A 27,099-nucleotide genomic window follows, 5' to 3' on the forward strand; every position below is an offset into this window, starting at 1 on the left:
ATATTTCTAGTAGCTTTTGGTTTTGACTGAAAAATATCAGTACAAAAATCAATAGTAAATGAAGAACTGAAGCTTTTAGACTATCATGACTATATTGAAATAAACATTGTAGTAGCTACTGTACTGGTTGATTTTTTTTCCAGGTTACTTACTAATAGAAAAGAGTTTGGGTTCCAAGATGTTTGAAAGTAATACAGCACATCTCTTTTTCCAAGACATTTATCTTTGCAACAGAAAATAATTTGATTCAAAAATCTGAAATATGTTACAAATGTTAAATGGATTAAAAGCTGGTTCATTGACAAATTGAAAAATGTGGTGTCAATTACTGGGATGTGTCTAGTAGAGTCTGCCTGAAACCAGTTCTCGGGTCAATAGCACTTAACATTTTTATCAACAGTCTAGACAGTTTTATAAGACATTTTCAGTAAAGCTTGAACAGGACAGAGATTGGTAAGGTAGTAATTAATATATTAGATAATTGCAGAAGCTAATAAAACATATTTTAATATTGCCAAATACTAACAGCCTCTTGTGTGGGCTAACAAACTAGAGGTAGTTGTTAAGCTGTGATTTAGAAAAGGACAGGCTATCAAAGATAACTGTGTCTACTTAGACTTTTTGTTAATATTGTGGAAGGAAAAAGCACTAATGCAATAATGTTCAATATTAAAGTCAGACTGTCAGACATATGTGGTGATTTGCATGCATGCTGTATTGGTATTACTTCTTCTAGAATGCCAAGTCATATTTTGGTATCCAGTCTTAAGGAAAATCAGGAAATAGGACAAATTGAAGACATTGGGGTGCACAGGACCTGGAGATCAGGTTTTAAATCCTGCTTAGATTTAATAAGTTGAGCTTAGTTTATCATTATGTATGCATACATGGACATGAAATTTTTTTTGTAGGTTTGGGAAACACTCTCAGCATCATTGATAAAGGCACAGCAAAATTCAGTGACTGAAAAATTAAATTAAGGGGAAAATTCGGCCTCATATTAACTTGCAATTTGTTAGCTTTGCGGATTTCTAAATAGCACAACAGCTGATCCAGGAAAGTGATATACTCATCAGTGCTAGTCGTCTTAAAAAAACAGAAAAAAGAAAAGGAGAGAGAAAGGCAGATTTAATGATTTATTTTTTTATAGTTCATATGCTGCAAGGAGAACAGTCATACATGTTCTGTCCTAAGTCTAAAACACACCTGATTTAAAGAGTTGAGTCCTGAGGAGGCATGGAGTAATTACTTCCCCTGTCGTACCTAATACCAGATAGTTTGCTTGTTCTTTGCTGTCTTCTGAGACAGAAACCAGAGCAGGCTGACACTTGGATCCCAGAAAGGTAGATCATCTTTCCTAAATGGTGCCTGAGTATGATTTGTGATTGCCATAGAAGTGATCGGACAGGTTTTAAGGTAGGAAAGGACTTTGCACAGCCCTCAGGAGGGAACAAGAGTAGTCCAGCTGAAGCCTTTGGGCTAAGAGCTCTTTATTTCTGAAGTAACACAAAACTGTGAAAGCACAAAATTGTCACAAGTCTGTGTGGCCTGAGAAATTGAGAATCCTCAACATAGTAGTGCGTTCTCTGGTGTATGACTGTATTAGTGGGACAGGGACTCCTGGGTATTTCTTTTCCAACTCTAACAGATGGAAAAATTAGAGAGGCTTTCAGATAATAAACTTTCAGATTTGAAATTGTAACACAGATTTTAAATTAAAATATGGGTTGAAAGTTATTGCTCTAAACCTAACTGGGTATGTTCATGAGTTAAACTGTCTCTGAGAAGAGGTAGTGAACTGAGGAAAGTATAAGAAAAAAAGGACATTATCACCATGGGAAAGAGAGGAGCAGGTAACCTATTGATTATTAGAACATGGTATCAACTGGTACCATGTTGGTACCAGTTATAGAGGTTATGGAAGAAGGAGGTTGCACTATATGATAAAACCATTATTTCTATTATTCCATTAGTGTATTTACAAACTTTAATAGGCTCCTTTTCAGAAAGAGCTCAGTTTCTCACTCTCTAACAGGCAAGAGCTAGAGAGAAAATTTAGAAGTTTTCCCACTGATGCCTATTTCTTTCCATCTTTATTCATTTGTCAGTGTGAATTTATTTTGATATTCAATGGTTGTTTAACTTAATCTATATATTTTACAAAGAATTTGCATCAGATGAAGTATATTTTATTCTGGAAAATGAATAGTGTGATAGACTGGCATTTAAGAAAACAAAGAGAAACACCTAAGGAAGTTAAAAGTGCTGGAGGCTTGTTATAAATGCAACGGCAGATTAAGGATAAAAAAAGAGGAATTTATTATAAATTAATAAACAGCAAAACAGCGAGGAAAAACCACAATAAAATGAACAGCGCAGCGCTGGGTGGACAGGGTCTATACGCAAGGTATAGGTGCTCCCAAATCCACGTTTGAGGGTTTTTCGGCCTGGGGTTTTATAGAGATTTTGTGTCCCCAGGCTAGAATTCCAATCAGTTTCCATTCACCAAGTGTCTCTGATTGCCAGGTGAATGGATTTCCTGGCTTGGAAAATAGAGTTAGTAAGTGTCCGGGCAGAGTCTCCTCAAATGCAAAGTGATTCTGTATGTAATTTAACATATTTCATCAGGGCAGAACCGAGGGATCCGGGCTGGTGCCGATGGATATCTCGGCGGGGTTGTTCCCCCTTTGTCTTTCTTGATCGCTTTACTTCAGCATAGGTTTGGCGGGCGGGGTGTTCAGTCCTAGCGACGACTATCTTCCTGGGACTTGTCTCCTTTGTTTAACTTGATTGTCTCCGGCAGAAGTCGGCCGGGCGTTGCCCAGGTCCGGAGGTAGACTTTCAGGCTAGCTCTTTGTCCTTATGATGGCCTTTGTCCTGTCTTTTCCTCCAAGTTGATGTGTCCGCCGGGGCTCGTTATCTGGGTGGATTTTGCAATCTGTAGCTTTGGAGAGAAATCCTGCCTCGACCCGGAGGAGGATTTCTCATTTCATATTTTTCATCATTTACAATTACATATACTTTATTTAAACCTTTTCTTTGAATTTTTATTCATTCAATTCTTTATTACAAGGCTGATGAGAGTTTTTTTCCTAGCCAATAGCTGGCCATTTCTAAGAACTGACAGCAGTTTTAACCGTTGAAAAGTGAGATCAACCTGCGGACACCACCTTAAGACTTAAGCCTGGGAATTTCTTTGTCTCTTTGTTTCCCGGCTGTGAAAGGTAACTGAGATTTAGCTGCCTCCCGTTTTTCTGCCCAGGCCTTGTGGCCCGGGCAGGGGCTGGACTGAGCCTGCCGCGGCTCCCGGCCGGGAGATGGGGCCTGCGGGGCTTGCCCTGGGCTCTGGCCAGGCCAGGCCAGTCCCTGGCTTGGCTGCAGCTTTTGACTGAATGCACCAGAGACTGCCGAGCAAAGAAAGGAAAAAAAAAAAAAAAAGCTCTTGACCTGCGGCGGGCTGAGACAGTGACCACACTCTCTAGAGCAGCCATGAAGAATCTTCCATCAAAGACAGCTCCAGGTGCTGCTCCGGCAGAGATCACAGAACCATCTACAAAGCCCGGGCAAGATTTCAACACTTCCATTACCCAGATGAGACTTGCAGATTAATCCCTTTTTTCCAGAGAAAGAAAAAGAAAAATCAACATGTAAAGAGACTTTATAAACTATCAGAGACAGTAAAGAAAAAAATTAAGCTTCAGAAAAGGTAGATAATAAGGAGATGCTTTAATTAAGCTGAAATATTTTTCTGTTAAAGCTATGGAGATGGACAATAATGTTCTGAAAAAACTTTAATTCAAGACATAGTATATGGGAAGGAATGGAGTGTTTAAATTTTGGATTTTGAGCAAAAGGTGGAGTAATTATGATATAGTGAGGTGCTGGAACAGAAGGGGACAAGTAATAGTTGAAGATTTGGGGCCGTTTGAGGCAAAGAGAAAATTTCTGTTTTCCAGGGAAGCTCACAGAGACAGATGAAAAGAACTTTTGCCTTTGAATAACTCATCCTTAAAAATGACATCCCTAGACTCATGGCCCATAACACACCTCAGAGTGATGTGAAATGGGAGGAGAAAATCTGATGACAGATTTCTGGGCAGCTGGCATCAGAAAAATAGAAAGCTATAACAGAAATAGTTTTCTTGTGAGAAACTCCATAGATTAGCAGAGAAGACTTCTGTTTCCCTACAGAGACTGATGAAAAGATTCTAGCAGGAATTGGGGACTGTTTAAACACCAGAGTTCCAAAGTCTTTTGTCTCTATGTTGTCATGTGAACAAGGAAATGGTTGGGTAGTGGAGGATAAAGGAGTTTTCTGGAAGTTTATTCTGGTGTTCTTATTCTTGTAGTTTTGTTAATAAACTTTCTTTATTCCTTTTAAGTTCTAAGCCTGTTTTGCCCTTGTTCTAATCCATATCTCACAGCAAGAAATAAGTAAGTTTTCTAGTAATTTTTTTAGTTACTACTTTAAAACCACGACAATAGGTAGGACCTACAGACCATGATGATACTCATCAGAAGACATAGATCATGGGGCTTGAGAATACTGACAGGTCTGCATTTCTGAGAATACTGGCAATTCTACATTGGTTTCTTAAATGTCATCTGTTCCTTTTTGTGCATTGTAGCATGCCAGGCCTGGATGGTCTGGCAAGTGTTACCTCGGGGACTCTCAGTGTGAGGTCCAAATAAGAGTGGCAGTGAAATGAGGGACAGCCGTGATTTAGTGACTCAAAAAGAAGTACTTTAACAGCAAAAACAACGAACACATAAACTGTACAACCTATAGGGATGCACTAAAAAGGCAAGATCCAGAGCGGAAACAGTAACTTAATATAAAGTAGTTTAAGGGCAGAGTCTGAGGGTAACAGTCCAATAGCAAATGGGGATTAGGAATATGCAAAAAAAATGTGACAAATTTCACCCAATAGTAACAAAAAAAACCCATAAAACTTTCTAGTAATATTAACATACAACTTCCCAGGGGACAGTGAGGGTGAGTTTTTGCTCATCCTAACCTAAGGAGATCCTTCTTCCCAGGCCCTGATGGACTCCACCAGTGCATATCATTTCACAGGGAATTTGCTTCTGAGGAGAGGTTTAGCAGTTCTGGAGCTATGAGTAACATGCACCTCAGGGAGCCAGAATCTGTAATATAAAACATATTTTATTTGTTGTCCCTTTTGAAGTATGTAAGCAATATGCAAAATGGACAGTGCTTTATTTATTCATATGCCACTAGATGTTACTAAGGAATTATTTTCCAGTTTGTGTCATGTACTTGCACTTTATCAGAATTTTTCTTAATTAAAAAACTTCAGCATATTTAGCTTCACCTTACTTGGGGCTATTAATTTATAAAGGATATGCTTGATTATGGTACTTGGAGTGTTTGATTTACTGTTTTTATGGATGTGATAAATCTAATTTGTACTGGTATATTATTACTTTTATCATTGTGGTACCGTGCTTTGCATAGAAGCTGAAAAAACACTTTCAGCTTGAGACTTGTATTAAAAGTTCATTGATGATCAATGCTATTGAAAATGTTGAAAAAATTTCAGACGATTTATTTAAAAGGTTTCCTTTTTGTCTGCTTTGAGGATTTCTGGGGTGTTTCTAAGGTCGTATTTGATGATTATGTTTATGATGACCTTTTTCTTTCAGGAATATCAGCCTTGTAACACCAACACATGCCCTGAGTTAAAAAAGACAACTCCTTGGACCCCCTGGACCCCAGTGAACATTTCAGACAATGGTGGTCACTACGAGCAGCGCTTCCGATACACCTGCAAGGCACGCCTGCCTGACCCAAACCTGCTGGAGGTGGGACGGCAGCGCATTGAGATGCGCTACTGCTCCAGTGATGGCACCAGTGGATGCTGGACAGATGGTGAGCAAAGCAACACAGGCTCACGATGCCTCCTGCAAGTGACATGTCTGCAGTTCCATTTTCAGCACAGCATGGAAGTTTCTGCTTGCTGGTGTTATGTGTAACAGAACTGATAATTAAAAGGATGGCATAATGATCCCAGTAGGGAACCTAGCCTGTAGTTCTTCTGGAGGTAGCATCATCATTCAGACTAAGCAAGTGTCTTTCACCACCAATTATGAGATTTGCCAGGTTATCTTAATTCTCTTCACAATAATCCTGTTCTTGTAAGATTCTATTACCCCTTATACTCCTCCAAGCTTTTACTAGGGGTGAATTTGTGCAAAATTAATGTATTTACAAGATATTTTTCTAGAATATAGAATATTCTAAGAAGAACTTTTCCTCAGTAGTTAGAAATTAACAACTTTAAGATGCATACAGGTGTTTAAATAAATAAGGAGTTTGTGAACTGGATAATTTCTATTATAAAACTATTATAAAACTATTATTTCTATTATAAAATTTCTATTATAAATTATTTCAAAATATTTTCAAATTTAGAAGACTTTAAATTGGAATTAATTTGTTTCAGAATTTTCTTCTTTTCCCATCAGTAATACCTAGTTCTGTCTATGTATAAAAAAATTAAAAATAGAATAAATTGTGACAGTCATTCTAATTTTATTAATGCATTTCATTAATTATTTAGTTTTAATTGTATATCAGTGTGTATTTTAAAGTATTATATTTTAGTCATATAATCTAAAAAATACTGATTTTTATTATTATATTATAATATTTATAGGCCATATATAAGCTTTCCACTTACATAATCTCTTGTATCTTCACAAGACCCAGGCTAGCTGAAAAAAAAAAGTATAACTGAAGGCATTTGGCTCCACAAGGAGTTTCTGAGTCCCTGGACTTTATAATTCTTAGTATTTTTCAGACAGACCAACTATTGTGAAAGTCAGTTTTAAGCTCTTGCCGGTACTTGGTTTACATATCAAGGTTTTCATAGTGGGGAAGGCTGCAGAGTTGGCTTCTATGATAATAGGTTAGAAACCTCCATTCTCCCCCCATCCCCTTCATCTTGTACAAAACCTTTATTGATTCAATTGGCATCTGTGTCTCTTTGGAGGGGGCAGGATGTTAGTAATTTTTTTAAGAAATATATAGTCATGAAGTATGTGAAATCATAAAACAAAACCCATGGTACTCCAGATAAAACTTAGTTTTGTGCTCTATGTCATTCCCATTTCAGATAATCTACAGTGTCAAATGTTTGGGCTTCATTTAGGTCTGCATAGCAAGGCAAATTTTGGCATTGAGCAACTGTTGACACAAGTATTTCTTCTAGTCTGTTTTCATTCAAACTAAATTTCAGACTTGTAGTGAGCAACGATTTTGCTGTGCTAGAATTGGTGTATGACCTATCACTTGTCCTTAATGAGACTCCAAGGTGGTGCTGCTGCTTTTTGCTGTCTTCCAGCACTTAGACATGAATGATACATTTTTAAAATTTCATGAGATTAAATGAGAAAGCGTATTTTTCTATTAAGGTAGTGCAGACTAAGGAAGTTATCACAAGTAGAAGTAAAGCTACAGGAAGATCTAAATATAATCTGGTCTGACAGCTGAAATGGCAGCATGTAAGAAAGAAGTATACAAAAGCCAATGCATGACAAGAGAGGAGGTCAGTAGGGCAAACCAGAGAAGAGACAGTTTGTTAGAGATCACATTGCTGCAAGAATTTTAAACTTGACATGGAGACACCTCTCTCACTTCTGAAGTCATGATCATATAAGACCTCTCCTGGAGGTGGATGCATTAGTTGACTCCTGCAGAATATAAGAATATAATAATAATAATAATATAACAATAATATAATAACATCATTAATATAATTGTATATTATTATATTATCATTATCTAATTCTATAATAATATAATATAACCTATTCTATTCTATAAATAGAATATTTATAATAGTCTAATAATATAAAAACCCCTACAATTTGTTAAATAAAGCATTTTTTCAGTGTGCAAGTGATGGGGGCAGGGATGGTGGTTCAGGTGTATTTTTTGCTTGGTCAGCTTGAAATTATGGGGTTTTTGTCTTCTTTTGTTTTGTTTTTGTTGGGTTTTTTTGGGATTTTTTGGGGGTTTTTGCTTCTGAACATACTCCTGAATACTGACATTGAATACTCCTGAATTTCCTGACATTGTAATTTTTTTGTTGCATCTTGCTGAAGCTGCTGCTATGATTAATTTAGAAATAATTCATCACTGGAGCAATGTATGTGCATGGCCCCAACCCTGTTGCATAGTAATAGAAATATTTATCTGGGTGAAGGATTTTTGCTGACTAATTCCAAAACTACTGAATATTTAAGCACTTTTTATTGAGTACTTGACAGGGCAGAAACTATTATGCATCTGTCTGTTCTTCCTATGAGTGAGTGCCCCTATGGCTTTGTCATTAATTTGCCGTCATTCTTTGATTCTTTCTGGCCAGTGAGTCTTTAATTGTTCTGTAATGAAAGGGGATATTCAATCAGTGTTCCAAGTGGCTGAATGAAACAATACACTTCTGGTGAAAATAGCACATTTTATTTTGAGGCTGTTTGCATAGTCATTTTCAATTATGGATGTCAGAACAGTATGGAGTGGATCATTTGTTGAGGGAGAGGTGAGGGGGCACCATTTTGACTTGCTGATGATATGAAATTTGCTGACTGCATCTAAACTGCAAGATTCAGGAGCACTTCCCTGTTCCCAGGTTTAGATGTGGGCCAACACACCACCACTACTACTCCTTGATTTCACTAGAAGAAAATACATGAATAGGAGTCATGTAGAGAGCTGTATCTTTTGAAACAGAGGGAAGTCATGAGAGTGGCAAATCATGAATTGTGGTAGACACCTTCACCATTTCTGGCTAGATAGCAAGAAAAACATTGTAACTTACTTCCACCTGACTGGAGCCTGGATACTGTGAAACATTATTTTCATTATCTCCATGTTGAATTGTTGCAATTTTCTGGCTTTTACAGAAAGGTAAGTTCTTGCACAGAATGCTTGGCATACCTCATTACCGAAGATGTGTTCTGCAGAGATCAGTTCTCTGTTCCTTGCAGATAGGAGCCATTTGTTAGAAATCTTCTCATTGCCTGTAATCTCCCACAGTGCGACTATAGTCACACCATGTTAAACAGAAAAAAGTTTCACTGTCAGATGCTAGCAAAGCAAACTTTGCAGTCTGAGCTTAGAGATAGAACTTCTTGCCAGAAACCCACTAGACTCCTCCTGAGTGTGGTAAGATTTCTATCTCAATCAAGTAAGCAGTAGCATTTGCAGACTGTATTCATGCTTTTCTGATTTGAAGTTTGATTAAGAGGGAAGAAAAATAAATCTTGTTCCCTGCCTCTGGGTTTTCATATAGTGCTCAGGTAGGAAAGAGACAGCTATTTCAAATAAACTGAAAGAGATTGTGTACATTGTTGTACATTTTAATGCACTGTCTGTAAAATCCAGCATCCAGAATCTAGAAATTACATTACCCTAGGCTTTAGTATGTGTTTATGAAACATATTAAATATCTACATTAAACATGCTGGCTCTCTGTAAGATTATCTGATACATAAACAGTAATACTTTTATTGAAAACATCATTTTTTAACCCACGGATAAATATTTCAGAAAGTATGAGGTTGCCTGTTATTACTAGGTTGAATTTATCTTACCAAAGTCTAGACTCTGTAGCACTGTACAGAGAGAGCTTCAGCACCCTGAGGAATGAAGGATCCATTGAAGATAAGCGTTGGATATAATGGGTGCAGTTCACCCTCTGGAGATAGATACTGCCAACTTTCCATAGTGTACAATGCAGACAGCAATGGTGGGCTTAGACAAGACACTTGATTTTGACATGGCAAGAGTTAGACCAGGTTAACTTCCAAAAAATTAACAAAGACAATAGCTCTAATTTCAGTCATTTTAGTCTTAAAGAGTCTTTTGTTTGTTTGTTTCCCCAGGCACCTGGAAATCTGCACCTAGATTCATAGTTCTTGCTGCTTCCTCTATCTCAAACCTTGTAATAATAGTTATTTTTGAAGGCAGGATGTGAATTTCTCTGAATTACTCTTCTAGAGGCAATGATCTGTTGTGAAAAGTTTGATTAAATCTTTCCTTGTGTTACCCACAGGAAATCTATAGTGCATTCAGAATTTTTTACAAATAGAACATGTGCTGATAATCAGGAATGTTCTGTAGTCAGGAGGAGTACATTTTGAGATGTATACGCTTATACTGTCATACTGAAGCTAAGCTTTGGTATGCTGAGTAAGAACATAATGAATTCTGGAAGTTAGAACTGACTTTGATGACAAATTCAAGTTTGCTTGACAAAGCACAACTCAGTGGAACTTTGGGGTTATACTTAAATACTTAAACACAGAAAAGCTATATAAAAGAAATAAAGTTATCATGCTAACATGATATCCTCCATCTGCATACTCTTTGGGTTTTTTAAATATGCTGTCTTTGCATTGCATTAATGTTTGCCATTACATTTTACTATTTCAATTTTACTATGTTTTGAAAGTTTATAGTTTTTATAACTTACAGGTATTTAGGCCTGAATATATAAGTTTTATGCTTCAATAATATTGTCAAATAACTTGCAGACTGTTGCGTCACACAACAACATGTCCTGAGAGTGACGAACATGTCTTCAGCCCAGAGTGCACAACAAAAACTCTAGGCAGATGAAAGGCAAGGGACGGGTCTTTGTTTGGCGCTCCAGGAAAAGTTAATTCACTGAAGAGGGTCCAGGGACAAAGAAAACTGGGTGGAGGGGGCAGATTGGAGTGTCAGGGTCCAATGGGAGCAGGAAAAAAGGTGCAGAGGTGGAGTTAGGGACAGGAACAACTAATAGGAAAACAGGGGTGGAGGACTGCAGCAAACTGGGGCCAATGGGGATTGAGGGAAGGGAGGACATTCTAGGTAACATAGGGTAAATGGGGAATGAACAGGGTGACATAAACTTGGTAAACCAGTAAGGGAGCAGACTTAACAATTCATTAACATATAACTGCAAAGATGTGTGGGAGAGAGGCCTTCTCTCACCCCATCCTCAGGAGGTGTTATTTTTTACCTCCTCTCCAGGGCTGAGGGATGGAGATTTTAGTCATTGGCCTCCACAGCAGACTATCTTTAGAAAGTGACAACTCTGAAACAATCTTTGTTTATCCTTGTTACCTCTGCACTTCAAGCAGTGTTTTATGCTGTCATTTAGAAATTATTCAGGACACCTGAATTTTGGCTTCAGATTATCTTTTCCGAAAGTCATTAACCTAGACTGCTTCAATAATTCAATTTTCTTTGTAAGGTTGGAAGTGGAGGACAAATCAGTCAAATAATATAATGTATCAGGTGTCATGTCTACTTCTGTCTTACTTAGGGCTGAATTACTCAGCTACAGGCTAGACTAGGAAATTATTATTAAATTATGTGCTTTAATAGAGACTCACTTTTAAGGCAAATTAATTGAACTTGGTTGAGAGTGCTTCTGTTTTCAAGCAGAATCAGGCCTGCCAAAGTCTCATTACAGGCTTTTGAAAGGGCAGATTTTTTTGTCCTGTGTCAGTCAGGGCAGGTGACTTTCATGTTAACATGTCATTCATTACTTGTGGATTTATGAAGCTATTTTAATTCAATCAAAAACTTTTAAAACTTTACTTATATATCATCAAATCATCTTGGTTTATATCAGAATTTTGTAAATTAATTGAGCAATGGTTGTCAGTTATATTTGCATATGCAGTAAGTAAATAATCAGCAGAGCAGTATTAATTTTTCTGTAATTTTACTGATAATGAATGTGTCATAAAGGTTGGATCAGAATTTGACTTACAGGTGTTCTGTCTGTCTTGGGAAAACTATTCATTAGTTTATTGATGCAGACTGATAATTCTCTTTACAGATTTTTACAACTATCTCTGTAGATGGGCTTTAAATAAGGGCGACTAAGATTTTGTTTTGGCAACTAGACCTTTGCTGCTGCCATGCCAAGGGCATTGGCCTTTGCATCCTGGTTTGGCTATATATATATTTATCATGGGAGCAGTAAGCTGAGAAAAGCAGCTTAATGCTGGATTTTGTCAGGTGGCACAATCTGGTTTCTGTCCCTGGAGTTGGAGATAGAGCAATCTGAAAATGGCCCAAACTGCAAACAGAAGCAGCAAGCAAGAAAACCACAGTTTAATGAGAGAAGATGGAGTTTTCAGTTTTGTACCACTTGCTCTGAAAGATTCTTTTCTATTTATGCCTTCTCCTGTTGAATTTGACGTAAACTGTGATAAGGTTAGGACTTGGTTCTGTATTACACTTACTTTCTGAAGAATTTTTGCTTGAACAAATTCTACAATGTAATCTTTTGATTAATTGTGTATTGCTCCCCATCCCCTCTACCACCTCAGTTAATAAACAGGACTTCTCAGCTGAAGAACTCGGGAATTGGTTCCAGAGCCCTAGATGGGCTCCCTACCAGTGTTGACTGGAGGGGAAGAATCTTTCCTTGACCTTCTGGAAAAACTCTTCCTAATGTAACCCAAACACCTTCTTTTCCACAAGGGCACATTTCAGGCTTACATTCAGCTTCCTGTCCTCCAGAACCCCAAGATCTGTCTCTGCAGAGCTGCTTTCTAGGTGGTTGCCCTCAAAGTATGATTGCATGGGGTTGTCCTGTGCAGATTCAAGACTGTATTTTCCCCAGTTGAACTCCATGAGGTTTCTCTCTGCTTTGTCAAAGTGTGACACAACCCTTTGGTTAAACAGTCAGTCTTCAGAGTCAAGGCAAACTTGTCCAAGTCATTAATGATAGTGTTAAGAAGGATTGAACCTTGCGACTTTTCTGCAGCTGGCCTCTTAATGGTTCATCATTTTCCTCTGGGCCTAGTTGCTCAGCCGGTTTTCAACATATTCCACTTATTCAACACTGTCCACTTATCAAGCTCATACTTTGTTGACTTGTCTAGCAAGAAGTTATGGGAATCAGTGTTAAAACCCATGCTCAAGTTGAGATAAGTAATGTCTACTCTTCTTCCCTCATCTGTGCACCTTGTCCCCTTGTCCCCCTTGTAAAAGGCTGTAATATTGTTCAAGGGATATATAGAACAGTATTTCCAGAATGCATCTGATCTTGTCACTTTCTATGCTGTTAATGACATAATGTTAATTTTTTATTGTGTAGTTATTAGAAAATTCTAAAAGCCCCTTTATGAACACTGTATTAACTGCTGTAAAACTGTGAATAGGCTGGTCCTTATAATAATTTTTTTAATTCTTTGGAAAGAAGAAAATTCAGGGGCACACTTGCTGCAGACCAAATTCCACACTGAAAAGATTCTTTGGAATATTTTTCTATTTCAGAGCTAAACTACCTTAGAGCTTTCCCTTAGAAGATTCCACTCCCCAGTCCCCATTCACAAGAAATCTAATACCATAATGTCAGATAAGGTCATACATTTTCCTCAGGACTTAAAAAGCTACACATATCCTGCAAAAATATCTTCAGAATATTCTAGTATTCTTATGAAGTGATACACCCTGCAGTGATTTATGAATGGAATTGCTGCGGCGACAGAAAGCTCTGAGCACTGCAACTTCTCTAGAGAAATAGCCCTGAGAAGGGCTGAGTCAAAGCATGTGAGCAGCTTCGAATCGGCGAGTGATTTCAGCTCAGTGGTGGCGGCAGGCAGGCAGGCAACACAGGAAGCAGGGACGAGAAAGCTGGTCCAGCGTTCCACCATGGAATGACTGGCAGTCTGGTCTGATTAATACTTTTCTCACTGTTTGCATTGTTCTTAATTTAATAACTTAAAAAAAATCCTTGGCTTAGAATTCTGGTATAAAATATAAAATTATTTTGTTCTCACAGCTCACTGTGTACATAAGTTGAGAATTTCCATGACCAGAGTGATACCAAATTGAAAAAAAAGGTGTTACAGAGCAGGAAAGTGGACCTGTAATCATTATTCACATTCTGTTTCTCTGTACTTGCTCCCTTCTTTGCATTTGAATCTGTATTATATTTTTTGAAATACTGCTTTTAATATCTGTGTAATAGAATCTGGTTCAGTGTGAGAGAAATAGTTACCCTCTAAAATTCCTGAAAATTTTTATCCATTTTTAGTCATTTTTCTATTGCAATTCTACTGTTTTATTATTCATTTCACCAGTTTCTTATTATCAGTATTTCTGTGTCAATGCATCATCATTCCATGCAATAGCATGTTTTCAAGTTGGAAAAAAAATACGCACACCTTCCTCTACTTTGGGACGACTGTGAATGTATTTCTTGGGGAAGAAGTTAAGCAGTGTTACTAATGCCATAATCATGGATAGAAATAGGGTGGACACTGCAAATAAGAGGCTCCTTCATCATGCTTATGCAGAATGCTGATCCTGTTCAGTGCAGAACTGCTGTTGGGCAGACTCTTCCCAGTATTATTTCTGTGGGTCCTCATGGCATTGTTCAGTAAATCTTCCAATCCTTTATCTCCTTTCATACTTCCACAGTGCCTATGCCTGTGGGTAGAGCACAAAACAATTTCTTAAGAAATTTGTGCTGCAGTTAGAGATGCAAACAATCCCCTGCATTTCTCCACTGTTGATGATACAGTTCATCTGTACTTATGTTGGCAATACTGGTCACATCCTCTGCTGGCTGAAGTACCATTCACAGGATCTTCTCTCATCACAGCTACTTAAATAAGTACTTGCAATAAAAGCAGCAGTTATTGGTCCATCAATCATAGTTTCCACTGTGAAAGGTGAACTGCTTTGGCAACAATAGGAAATCCTAGTAATGTTGGTGGAGATGCTTAGTAATGATGCTTAGAGGTAAGGCTACAGCTCAAGGGTGATTTCAGTCTTGTGCTTAGTACAGCTGAAGGAGTCTTTTCTCATGCAAAACCAAGCCTCAAAGTGACAGAGGTACTTAAATGAGCTGCAGATTATTAGAACTTCACCCAGGACTATATCCAGGTCTATTGGTTGAATGCTGTGAAGATCTGTGTGTCCCCTCTCACCAATAAATTGTGGACTTCATCCTTTGCTGTTCAATCTAATGCCTTTACTCTGTACTAAACTTAGAAATATGTTTTCCACTTGCCAGATGAGTATTTTAAAAGTGAATTTTCTATGGGGTGGATGTGTGTGTCTCCAAAAGGCTGATTTTCATAGTTTATATGTGGCTTAGAACACTTCAACTCAGTGGAAAATAAACTGTTTCTTAAAGTGGCAAAACACTGCTTTTCACAAAAGGGCAGTTTTGCTAGACTTTATGGAATTCTTAGTGGACACTATCTAAAGTCTGAATATGGCTAGTGCATGTACAGTGCATGGGATACCCATGAGCCTCTGTGCACAGCCAGCAGCAGTGAAGGCTGGGTGGATTGAGTGGGCAGAGTCCTGAAGGAGGACCAGGAGAGCTGGCTAGATGAGTGGTCACAGGAAGCTCAATCCTGTGTCCTTTGTCACCTTTTTCCTGTAAAACAGAGGAAATTATGTCTATGTAATATATTTGGAGATTTTCTGATGGCAATTCCTGTGCAAGAGAGAAATAATTTTTATCATTCTTCATTGAGTCAATGCAGCCATAAAGTTTTAACTGAAGTTTTGGATCCAACTCTTCACTGTAGTTCTGTGTAAGTGATTATGAAATTTTTATTATGGACCAGATTTTTGAGAATAAAGTTAGATTGTGATTGTGAGACTAAAGGACAAAACCCTCCTGTTCATACTACTTGCTATTATAAGTCCAGAAGTAAATTTGAAGAGGAAAAGGTTGTTTTGGAGTGAGATACTGTTTTAATTCAGTATTACTTTTTCAATCCTTATTTTATTAGGATTGTCAGGGGACTTCCTGCGTTCTGGAAGATACTCTGCTCATACCATCAATGGTGCCTGGTCACCCTGGTCTCCGTGGTCTCAGTGCAGTCGTGACTGCAGTAGAGGTATTCGGAATCGCAAACGGGTCTGCAGCAATCCTGAGCCCAAGTATGGGGGACTTCCTTGCCTTGGCCCATCTCTAGAGTACCAGGAATGCAATATTTTGCCTTGCCCAGGTAAGCTTCAAATGTAATTAAAGAAGTGAAAATAAAATAGCTCATCTTCAAGGTTTTGCAATATTTGGTTTGGGGTTCTTCTATTTTAGTTGGTGAGTTTTGGGTTTGTTTTTGTTCTTAAATCAATTACAGTTCAAGTTTACTTTTTTAATATAAGTGGATTTGGGTAATATTTCCATGTGATGTCAATAAATTTATCATCAGTAGTATTAACAGCTATGTCTTTTTTCATTTGTGAGATTGACTGGAAAAATATAATTTTAGTATGTAAACTTATAGAGAAAAAAATACATAAGAATTCTGGCAAGATATGAGAAATCTGTCCTAGTCTTTATTTAAACTCAAAATATCATTGTCATCACAGTGGTTGCTGGCATTAAATCTTTTATAGCTTTTAAGTATAGAGCCACCAGCAAATAAGGTTCATAACTGATCACCAAATTAGATGGTTATTCAAATACTCCATAAAGATTGTTCTTGGAATCTTGAGTTTCTCCTTAATTTAAAGTGGTTTTATGGTTTTATGAAAATGATTACAAGTAAAATATATGTTTACACAAAACTACTCTGGATTAAAAATCATTGTTGTATCTCCTACCTAGGGGGAAAAAAATCTTGGTTTCAGTCATGTCTCACCCTTCATAAAACAGACATTCAAACTGAAATGATTTTGAGCTTTACAGAGGCTTTGTGAGAAAAGAAAGGGGAAAGATATAGGAGCATACATGAAGAAAAGAAGGTGCTATTGGTTTAGGAAGAGAGCATTTAAGGATAGGAAACCACAGAGAGGAAGAATGAAAGAAGACTGAAAGACTCAATTCTTTCCAGCAGCAACAAGTAAATTTAGAAATAAGCTTTCATACCTCTTTTATTGTACCAATTATCAATATTGTATCAAGTATACAATTTAATTCTATCAATTATTGTATTGTATCAATTCCACCTCTCTTTTATTGAAGAGAGGTGGAAAGGAACCAACAGAGCCAGCATTTTTCAGACAATTAGGAAATTGTGGTCCAAGTCTTCTCCATGTGAGCACAGCCCTAGTGCATGATCTGATTCATTAGTTCCCAGACTGAAATCATAGCGCCTTACTTTTTCCAGAATAATAAAATGATAAATAATTCTGTTTCATGTAACTGTACTGTTCAAGTTGTTTGGCAGTAATTTATTAAGCCAAAGATTTAGAAGACTGTTGTACCAACATGGGCAAACCTTCCCAGGGATGTATGCAGTAGGTGAATCAACCTAGAACATAGCAACTCCTTATTGGCTCCTGCTTCTCTTGCAAATAGAATGTCTCCCTTTACAAGAGGGAGGATATAAGACATTGCCTTGAGCTTCCTTGGAAGTATGTGTGTGGTGTGGTATGAAGTACCAGCTCTGCTCACAAGCTCTGAGATATCTGATTGTATCACCATACTGAAGTAACTGACACAAATTATCTATAAAATGGAGCTAGATTTGTGGTTCAGCCCTTGCTGTTGATTTTCAAATTAAATTTTGTCTTGACTACTTGGGGATTTTTTTTAAAGTTTAAGTCAAAAGTTTTCAGAAGTGGTATTTTTATTAAGCTCTGCAGCTATTCACTGTTACATTTTTGAAAGAAATTGTTTTAGCCACTAAAACACACTTACAAGTTTGTTGTACAGGCCCTAGTTTTTTATGAGATAAACAATACCTCAGACTAAAAACATTAATTTTAAGGCGAAAGTTAAAACTGCACTTTGAATTTGAAAATATTTTAAAAGATGAATTGATATAAAGTGTGGTGGACCTTTCTGAAGTGAGAAGTGGTGCCCTAATCTATCTAATAATTTTATTTAGAGACAAGTTCTATTTTTCTTTTCAGAGCAAAGCAAATTTGAATAAAGATGTAGAGAATGAATGAAGTATTTAGATATATCAAAGCCTGCAACAAGGAATCACAAAGTTCCTCAGCTACAGAAATACTGTTTGCCAGTAATTAAGAAAAAAAATATAGGAGACTAAATCAGATCTCAGATAAATCTGAAGGGAAAACTTCGCAAGCACTAGATGTAATTGATTTTTTTTTTTTTTTTGAGACATGGTAGAGTAAAATATTATTGCAGAATAAGGCTTATCCATAAATTAGACCTGATTATGAACTTGTAGGAGGGAAGTAAATTCTTACTGGAGAAGCACACCAATAAATTTGAATTCTCTTAATTTTTAATAAAAGAGACAGAAGGGCTAAGGAATGTAAAGGGATTTTGTTCTGACCTTGACCTGAAAGTATTTTCCCTAGTACTAGAATTAAAATTGCAGCAAAGAATTTGATGCTGTCTAAGATTTTCCTGAGCTCCCTCAGGGTAAGAACAGCTTCACATGCTCCTTTCTGGCACAGAACCCTTTAGTAATATTCCAGCCCAGTCATTATACTTCCAGAAATATTCTGGCTAGCAGGCAGAGGCACGATGGAAGCCATAAAGAAGCCTTTCTGCCACTGCAAGCTCAGTTCTGCTTTGCTTCCTCTTCTGCTTATTGCAGGCAGAGCAATAATGTAAACTGCTCATGATGTAAACTTCTGAGAATGGGGAGTGATAGAGAAATATACTGAGTGGTATTTAAGTGGTGTTTAAGTCATACTGAAAGTCAGTAGGACTTTATACTTCTCAGTGAATTAATCTGGGCTGTGTCATCCTCTCTTAGTGCTCTGAAGGACTAAAACAAAGAAAAAGCCCATGGTTGCAATCAAAGTGTACAAGTTTACCCTGTTTGGTTAAGTGTCTTGCAACACTTGCAGCATCTTAAATATACTTATTAATATATTAATAAACAGAAATTGATGGCTAAATGTAGGATTCAAGAACTTCAAAAAATTACAGAAGTTATCTAGACTTTGCCTTCAGTAAGTTCTATTAAACCTTTTTTAAGCCTGAAGAGGAGAGAGAAACTGAATTTTTTCTGCAGTAGTAAATGGTCCACTGATGAGCAGATTGGTAGCAGTCACTGAGCCTTTTGCTCATAGTATGTGAAAGCTGAATATATAATAGTAAATTGAACAGTGCCAGAAATTGTATCCAGGTCCTGGAAAATCATTTGTCTGTATTGTTCAAGTTTTAGAATGATCCCTCATACAATTTTTGCCTTCAATTAAATATCACTCTCCCAAATAAGCTGCAGAAATAGTTTGTGAGCCAGTATAGGGCAAAGGCATGTTCTCAGTCCTGTTTCCATCTGGCTAAGCTACTTTGAGGGGCAGGAGAATTTGAACTATTGTCTTGCCCTAGCAAATTAAGCTTTGAACCTGTGCCTTAGCTCTTTTTTATGTTTCAGAGATATGAATAGCATTAAGCTGACAAGAACTGAGCTGAACAGCCTCAATAACTATGGAAAGGATCTGTGAATGCTCACTGACATTTGTTTTCTTCAGGTTACTAATCTTAAGTCAATAATAAAAGGAATCTAAAATCAGTCATATCAGGGTTTTGTTATCCTTCGGGGCTTGCAAGATCATTAAGACAAATAGATGATGATGTTGTTTGAATGATAAATTCTTCAAATCTGAAAAAAATTACAGGAATTTGCTGAGTATAAGATCTGTTTACATGACAATGAAACAACTAAACCTAAAGAACACTGTCCTAGTTCATAGTATTGCAGAAGAATCAATTATCTCAGTAGAAAAAGACAACTTTTCTTCATTTGTGTTTTGTTTTGTTTGTTGTTGCCTTCTCTTATATTCCTTTGCATAGGGACATGGGGACACTTGGCTGATATGCCTTAATTAGACATTTAAAGAAGAACTGTGCAAGCACCACTGAGCAGCATAAGCCACAGGTCTTCTTTCTTCTGCTCAGGGCATGGTGGAGGATCGGAGGGAAAGGACAGTTTCCATCTCTTAGATTTGAAATTTTGATGCTTCATGACAATGTTTTGGGATCTTACCAATTTCAGATTTTTATTCTAGTAGTTCTAGTTTAGTTTAGTTGTGACATTTTAGCTGAGAAGATCTGAATAAATTCATATATCACTGAACATGCTAATAACAGTAATGAGTTTCAGATATACAAAAATCCCTGAGACTATTTACGCTATTTATGCATTCTCTAAAGCCAACTGCTTTTTATTTAATTCACTTTTTTATTATTGTTTTCTTCTTTATTGTTTTCATTTCCTCCTATTATTTTTTTCTTTGAACTAATACTTGGCCACAAAAAAACAAGAATGTATTTAAAAGAGTAAAATTAATCCTGCGGTAGCTTCATAAATCAGGAGGAAAAAAAATACTTCAGGAAATGGAGCCTGAAGCCTATCTCATAATATGCACTGATCTCTCTAGGCTGCTTCTATAGCCAGCAAGAAGAGGGATGACCTGCTCTTTGAAGCAAGTGTTAGTTTTCTGACTTAAAAGTCTCAGTTACAGACTTAAACCCAAGTGGACCCATAGATTTTGTTATTGTTCTTTTCTTAGAATCATTTGTTTGCCTTGTGATTCTGCACTGCACTGTTTTGACTATTTGTGTCATCCAGCATTGCTTTTATGAATAAAAAGTATCACAGAAATAAGACTTTGCCTTTTTAAACTGTGATGTAAAAATTGTTCTTTTCCCACACTGAAACACACAGCAGTATCCCACAGGACTGGGAGAAAACAGTAGACTAAGTGAGGCGGAATGGGATGATCCCTAAGTGTCTGGAAGGGAGTAGTAGGCTGCCCAACATAAAGACAGTTTATAAAAGAGTCTGCAATTTCATCTGTGTTCTCATGAAAGCAGGTGAGGTCAGTGTGTCTACCCACACTTCCTTGTAAAACCCAAAGTGCATCTGGGAAATTGTCCAGTTGTGTGGATGTTTTGTCTTGTGATCTCAGGAGATCCCATTTCTGTACACTGTTTCTTCCTGGCACATCCTCTTCCCTATGGCATGTGGATTTTTTATTACAGTGAAGATACACATACTAACCTCAACAATGGCCAGTAGGCAAAAGGTTGTTTGCTTTACTGTAAAGGAAAGACCACTGTTTGATAGCACCCTCCTAGCCAAAAAGAGCCTTCTTCCTAAAGGGACCAGCTTCAGCAAATTGACTAAAAATGTAAAGACTCTTTAAATCTTTCAATGTGGAACTACTTTAATGACTTTCTTTTGTCCAACATCTCTATGAAATTGTTATGTAAAGAAACAGTAGTGACTGGAACTTTCCTTGCTGCTTAGTATTTTTCCTCCAATAAGAGACAGAAATTAACGGCTCCATGACAAAAGGAAAAAAACACAAACAGATGGTGTTGTGTTGCTAAGCAACTTAAAGATGAAAGAAACTACAGAGCTCTATTTAGGTCTTGTAAAAGCTCAAGCAGTAAATACCCACTTTGATCTTATTTAACCATGATGATACCTTATTATCCTCTGTTACTGAAAAGAAAATGTTCTGGGGACTTTATAAAAGTGGTAGTTACAATAGTCCTTGAAAGGTTAGAGGCAGCTAAAAAAACCTCCAACAGTTACAATTGCACTGTTCAGCTCAACTAGGATCAAATCTAACATAGTCTATTATATTTGTCCTTCCCCACCTTCTCCAGACCGGCTTCTTCTTTTACATCTGAAGACACATTACAGCCATGATCACTGCAGTTGTGGAACATGGTGTTCCTGGGTGTCACACCAGTCTCTGTGTTCTCAGCCACCTGTAGATCGATGGCAATTTCAAATGCAGGTTCATTTGTAATTCTCACTCTGGTCTATTGAAAAATAAGTAGGAAAGTGTTGGGGGTCACTGCCTCCATTACAGTGAATGATGCACTGGCAGTGTTTGCAGACAATTTATGTTCTGTGTAGATAATCTCAGGCAGAATCAATTCTGTTTCATGAAGATCTATATGTTGCAGCAGACATGCCTCTGATCATTCATTTGAGCTAGTCAACGATCACTTAAAAGAAAAATAGAAAAGAAGAAAAAAGGGAGTATCTAGAATGGTAAAGCCTTAATATCATATGAAATAAAAAGCTTGGGTAACAGCTTCTGCTTTTATTTGACATGATTTAAAAAAAACCAAAAAAACCTGCAAGTTCTGAATAAAAGATACAATGTCTTGAAATTGTTATGAAATTATACAGTATATTTCATCTGCACTGAAGACAACCTATGGCTTTCTTTGATATGAGTTTGCATAATGCTGTATTAATAGAGTTATCTCAGGCAAAAAGGCATGTTTGTTTTCCGGCATGAATAAGAAAAATATGAGTAAGAGAGCAAGTCAGATACTCTAATGAGATACAGTATTTATTTATGATAGGTAGTATAAAACTCTCTCATGCATGATGATTTGTTGTAGGATGCACAAATCACTGAATTCCTTAATAATGGAAATAATTTATTTACATTGCATACTTGGAATGTAGTACCAGATTATAGAAATCCTGTCTGCCAAATCAGACTTCAGATAAATTAGTTGCAAGATTTTTCACAACTACAGTTCTTAGCAAGGAAATTCCAAGTCTATGCTTTCTTGATGTTTAAGATGGTCTTGCAAACAAACAAAATAGGGAATAAAATGCAGTATATTCAACAACTTCAGTTATAGGATTAGTAAATAGTCTTTGGTATGCAGTAGTGAATTATCTGTTTGATTAGCAATTGAGAACCTGAATCTCTACTATATCTGAAATGACATTAAAAATGCATGTATAGCTTTTAATAGAAAAATTCTAGCTCATTTTCTCACTGTTGAAGAATTTGCATAGAAATCATTCTACTCAGCTTAGCAAGTGCATTTGTGATATTCAATCCTGCAAAGCCAAGATGATTATTTTTTTTAATGTTCTACATCTCATCTAAGAGAAAATCTAAAAGCAAATACCACATAGATATTTTCATTGTAAGCTAATTTTTTTAAGATTTTTTTAATTTTTTAATGGTAAGAGGTATTGATGGAATAGCATTTCAGAAAACCAGTAGAAACTATTCCTTGAAAGGCTGTTTCATTAATTGAATAGGAAAGAGCAAAAAGACATGGTAAATAATTTACTTCCATAAGAATTCAACTAATAACACTTTAAATAGAGGTTTGAAAACAAATTTATTTCTTGTAGGATTTGAAAATTTTGGAAGTTTATATTTTGTCTCTTTTTTGAAAAAAAAACCAACCAAACAAAAAAATAAAAAACTAAAAAAATCCCAGACTGAGATTCTTTGCAGAAGGAATACTTCCCTGGGAGAACTACATCTGACTTTGTTGTGTACAAATTGCAGGTACAAAGGCTTTGGCAAATGGGTTGCAATGTGGCTGTAAATACCAGAAATACATCCTGGAGCAGTAGCTTTAATAAAAGGGGTTCAAAGGAGCTAGACTGTTGAAGGCAATGAGGTGAACTTTAATTTAAATCTTGGCTAATGGCCATGTGTCATAAACCATACGAAAAATGGGTCTCCCATGAAATCCAGCCTACATTTCAGAGGAATGCTGTGAAAACTCTGACAAGAGGTTGACATACTTGAATTAGTAAATGCAAAAGGGGGTGGGGAGGGGAAGGTAAATAATATTTATTCTTCAAAACTTGTTTTAGAAACTTAAAGTGGCAACTCCTTTTTGTCGATGTGTGTTGCTTTTTTTTAAACTTCTGCCATTGTCCTACTTCTGACATCTGTGGTAGAGCTGTGTTAAGACTGTAACATTATATTGGCCCATTAAATCCTACAACTGTGTTAGATCATTTGAAATGGGTTATAGGGTTAAGGCAATCTACCTGGGTTGTGAAACAAATTCTGTATTCCTCCATCCTTCTGTTGCTATTATTTGCCTAAGTTTTATTTCTATCAATAAAAAACTACTCTGAGCTTACAATATTTCTGCAAAACAAGCTTTGGTATTTTGTTTCCTCAAAACTGAGAAAAGAAAAGGAAAAGATAAAAAAAAGATTTTTGCCCTTAAAAATATTATGATAATCACTAAAAATGTCTTATATGTATGGGTAATTTTGTTAGGCTTTTCCAGCATACCAGGGCCTTTTAAAATTAAATTGCATTGTGATTAAATTTGTGGGAGCTATGTTCAGTGGCAGCTAAAAATATCCAATAATTTCAGTTGGCCATGAATTAGATCTGCCGAATATGACAAAGATGAGCTGGATTATGTCATGTCTCACATCAGCTTGGAAAAATACAGTATTCTTTGTCTTTTCAGTGGATGGAGGCTGGTCTTGTTGGTCATCTTGGTCAAAGTGCTCAGCAACATGTGGAGGAGGGCATTACATGAGAACCCGCTCCTGCACAAACCCAGCCCCAGCATATGGAGGTGATATCTGCCTTGGCCTGCACACTGAAGAAGCACTCTGCAACACACAGCCATGTCCAGGTATCGCAAATTAGCCCAACCATCTTTGTTCTTTATGTGCCCCAGAATAAGGCATTCTCAGTTAGGCAACATGATGTCTTTAATCAATTATTCAGAAGCAAGTAATTTCTATACCTTATTAGGTGCACAGTCAGCTCTTAGATGCTACAATGTTACAGTAAAGTACAGGCATAATATGTTCTACAGGACACTACCTCCTTCCTCCCTCTTTAAATATTAAAATCTAAATTACTATATCTGAATCTGGATTAAGAAAAATCGTGTAAAATTTGAAATGGACCATGCAAATTATTTATGAGACCTTTAATAAAAATATCACAAAGAAGTGCTTTTGTTACAACACCAAACATTCACAGCAATAAAATTGCTGAGGATAATATTCAACACATGTTATTACTAGGTCCTCCAGGTAGATAATATTTGCCCTGTTTTCATATAAAACACAAAGAAAACTTCCATGGTCTTTGTAAAATTCTTTCTTCAACTTTAGAAGTCAAGGAACAAAAACCTGACCTTTTTAAATGACCGTGGAATGCTTAGTAGATGAAATGTCTCCATAATGGTATTATGGATCATGTCTATTTCTGTAACTTTGATTCTGCCTTTTGACTCATATTAAAGAAAACTAATGTTTTTAAAATGTATTTTAAGTGTGAAATTGAGATTAAAACCGCATAAACTTTCATTTATTGGTAATTAGTGGATTACAGGCTACAGCAAAAGGAAAGAAGCTCTGATACCATACTGTATTACTTGCTTCACTTAGAGCTCCTGGACTTCATAGCAAAAGTTTTTTGCTCATATGATGAGGCAGTGCATGTCCCATGAGTTTGAATGGATCATATTATTTGTTATGATTCTTTCCTTTTCTAGGCACTACATATGTTCCAGCAGAATAAAAGTACCTACTTTGTCAAAATTAAAGCACATTGGGTTAAAAAAAAAAAAAAAAAGCGCCAAGCACAGACATTAGTTGATTATTTGATTTTTTGAGACAAATTGTGTACATTCCTATGCAGAAGTTGCATAGCTGCCTTGAAATCCTTTTAAGGCATCTTTGAAGTTTCAGAGCTGGGGTGTTCATTGTACTGGTATTGTAGCTATTTCTCTTGTTGTGCACTTACATTCTACCACCATTTTCCTATAAATGACAGTTTGCAAACATTCATAAATAATGTCTTCATCTTATTTTGACCTTCCTGTGACCCAAATTTTGGAGCAGATGCAGAACAGAGGTGAAGGTTGGTTTGATTCATCTTCGTTCAAGAAATTCTGTCCTAACTCAGAAAAACAAGCTGTTTCTTTGTCACGCAATGCACTTGAAGTGTGTCCCTCTCTGCCTGTTGCAGACAGCTGGTCTGAGTGGTCCAAGTGGTCTGACTGTGACTTGTCTGGCTTCCAGACCCGTGTTCGACAGTGTGTCATTTTATTTCCTGCGGGCAGCCAGTGCACAGGGAATGCCACAGAGAGCCGAGCCTGTGCTGTGGACTCCAACTTTATACCAGGTGGGATCAGCTAGCTCCTTGAAGGATTAGTTTTCAGGTTTCAGGACCAAGGCATAGCACTGTGCCAGACTGCACTGTGCAGATCCATGAGCTGAAGAAGAACTTGCCTTTTGTGAGCACACGGATGTTGGTCTACTGTATAGAGACAGTGTTGTTAGATCTGTTAGGTGTACATAAAAATCTGTCCCGTGGCACCCAGTGCTGTGGAGTTGTCCCTGCTGACACTGCCTGAGACTTTGGTTAGTCACTGTCACAGTATTCTGCAGGTCTCTTCTGTTCTACTTGGTAGCTGGGGACGAGTACACACAGCAAGCAAAAATAGTTTGTTTTTTATTTTAAGTGTTTTTGAGACTTGGATTATTAAAGAAACATTGCTGTAGTTTTTCTGGTTTGCATGTACAAAATGGGTGCTGTGGTTGTTAATCTGGAAATAATTTCAGAGAGTGCCTTACATCAATAACTGCTCAGAAAGGTAAATACTATTAGCTTTGCTTCTAGTCCTTATCTCCCATGACTGCTAAGTACATCGTGGACAGTCATGTTATGTATTAGACTATAGTATTCATTGAAAGTCAGGATTGTACTTTTGTTTTAAAATCACAGGAGTCATTTAAATTCACACAACAGTATGGGTGGGTCACAATGCACTTCTGTTAACAGTTGACTTTCTCCCTGTGTACATTAAAAAAAAGCTAGGGCTCTTTTCACAGACAGAAAAATCTATGTTTTAATGTATCATTTGAAATGCAGCTGTTTTTATTCAGTGCAGCAACCTTTGCTTTGTGTGACTATGCAGTAAACTATAGTACAACGTAATAAAGACATTGGCAAAGTTAAACTCTGTTTTTATGGATGGTGCATAATGCTTTAACTCCCAAATAGGATTTTCCTCTAAAACTAACATGAAAAATGTTAGTATGAGAGCAAAAATTCCCACATTATCTTTTCCCTTTTCTAAGGCTTTTGAAGATCTATTAATATTCACATTCTGTGAATCTGCAGCTTAATCCAATATAAGTCCTACATCATGTTTTAGAAGGTAGGCATTTTCAGAATCTCAAACAAGCCACCATGTCTCTTGCCCTTCTGGTCTGTTTGCTACTCCTCCTTATATTACCAGTAACACAGCAGATAGGATCATGCCCATTACACCCACCTTAGGAAATCGATCTTGCTTTCTTTGGTTCACTTGGCTCGCTTTTACTCATCCAGGTCCTCTAACTCAGGGGTTTCCTCCTTTCAGCTCTTGGTTGAAAAGACTAATGCCTGCA

General features: G+C 36.9%; 1 protein-coding gene across 1 annotated transcript in view; it reads left to right on the plus strand.

Annotated features, from left to right (window-relative positions):
- LOC111925676 (semaphorin-5A) overlaps nucleotides 1-27,099 on the plus strand; it is a gene marked incomplete at its 5' end in the record, with an annotated part of 64,725 nt that overhangs the window by 28,015 nt on the left and 9,611 nt on the right. Inside the window, 4 exons of the mRNA XM_086872691.1 lie at nucleotides 5,668-5,893; nucleotides 15,790-16,008; nucleotides 24,153-24,323; nucleotides 25,673-25,828. Of these exons, the coding sequence (XP_086728817.1) occupies nucleotides 5,668-5,893; nucleotides 15,790-16,008; nucleotides 24,153-24,323; nucleotides 25,673-25,828 (772 nt within the window). The remainder of the gene's footprint in view (nucleotides 1-5,667; nucleotides 5,894-15,789; nucleotides 16,009-24,152; nucleotides 24,324-25,672; nucleotides 25,829-27,099) is intronic.

This window comes from Cyanistes caeruleus, unplaced genomic scaffold, assembly GCF_971803275.1.
Source record: "Cyanistes caeruleus unplaced genomic scaffold, bCyaCae1.hap1.1 HAP1_SCAFFOLD_74, whole genome shotgun sequence".
Classification (NCBI taxonomy): domain Eukaryota; kingdom Metazoa; phylum Chordata; class Aves; order Passeriformes; family Paridae; genus Cyanistes; species Cyanistes caeruleus.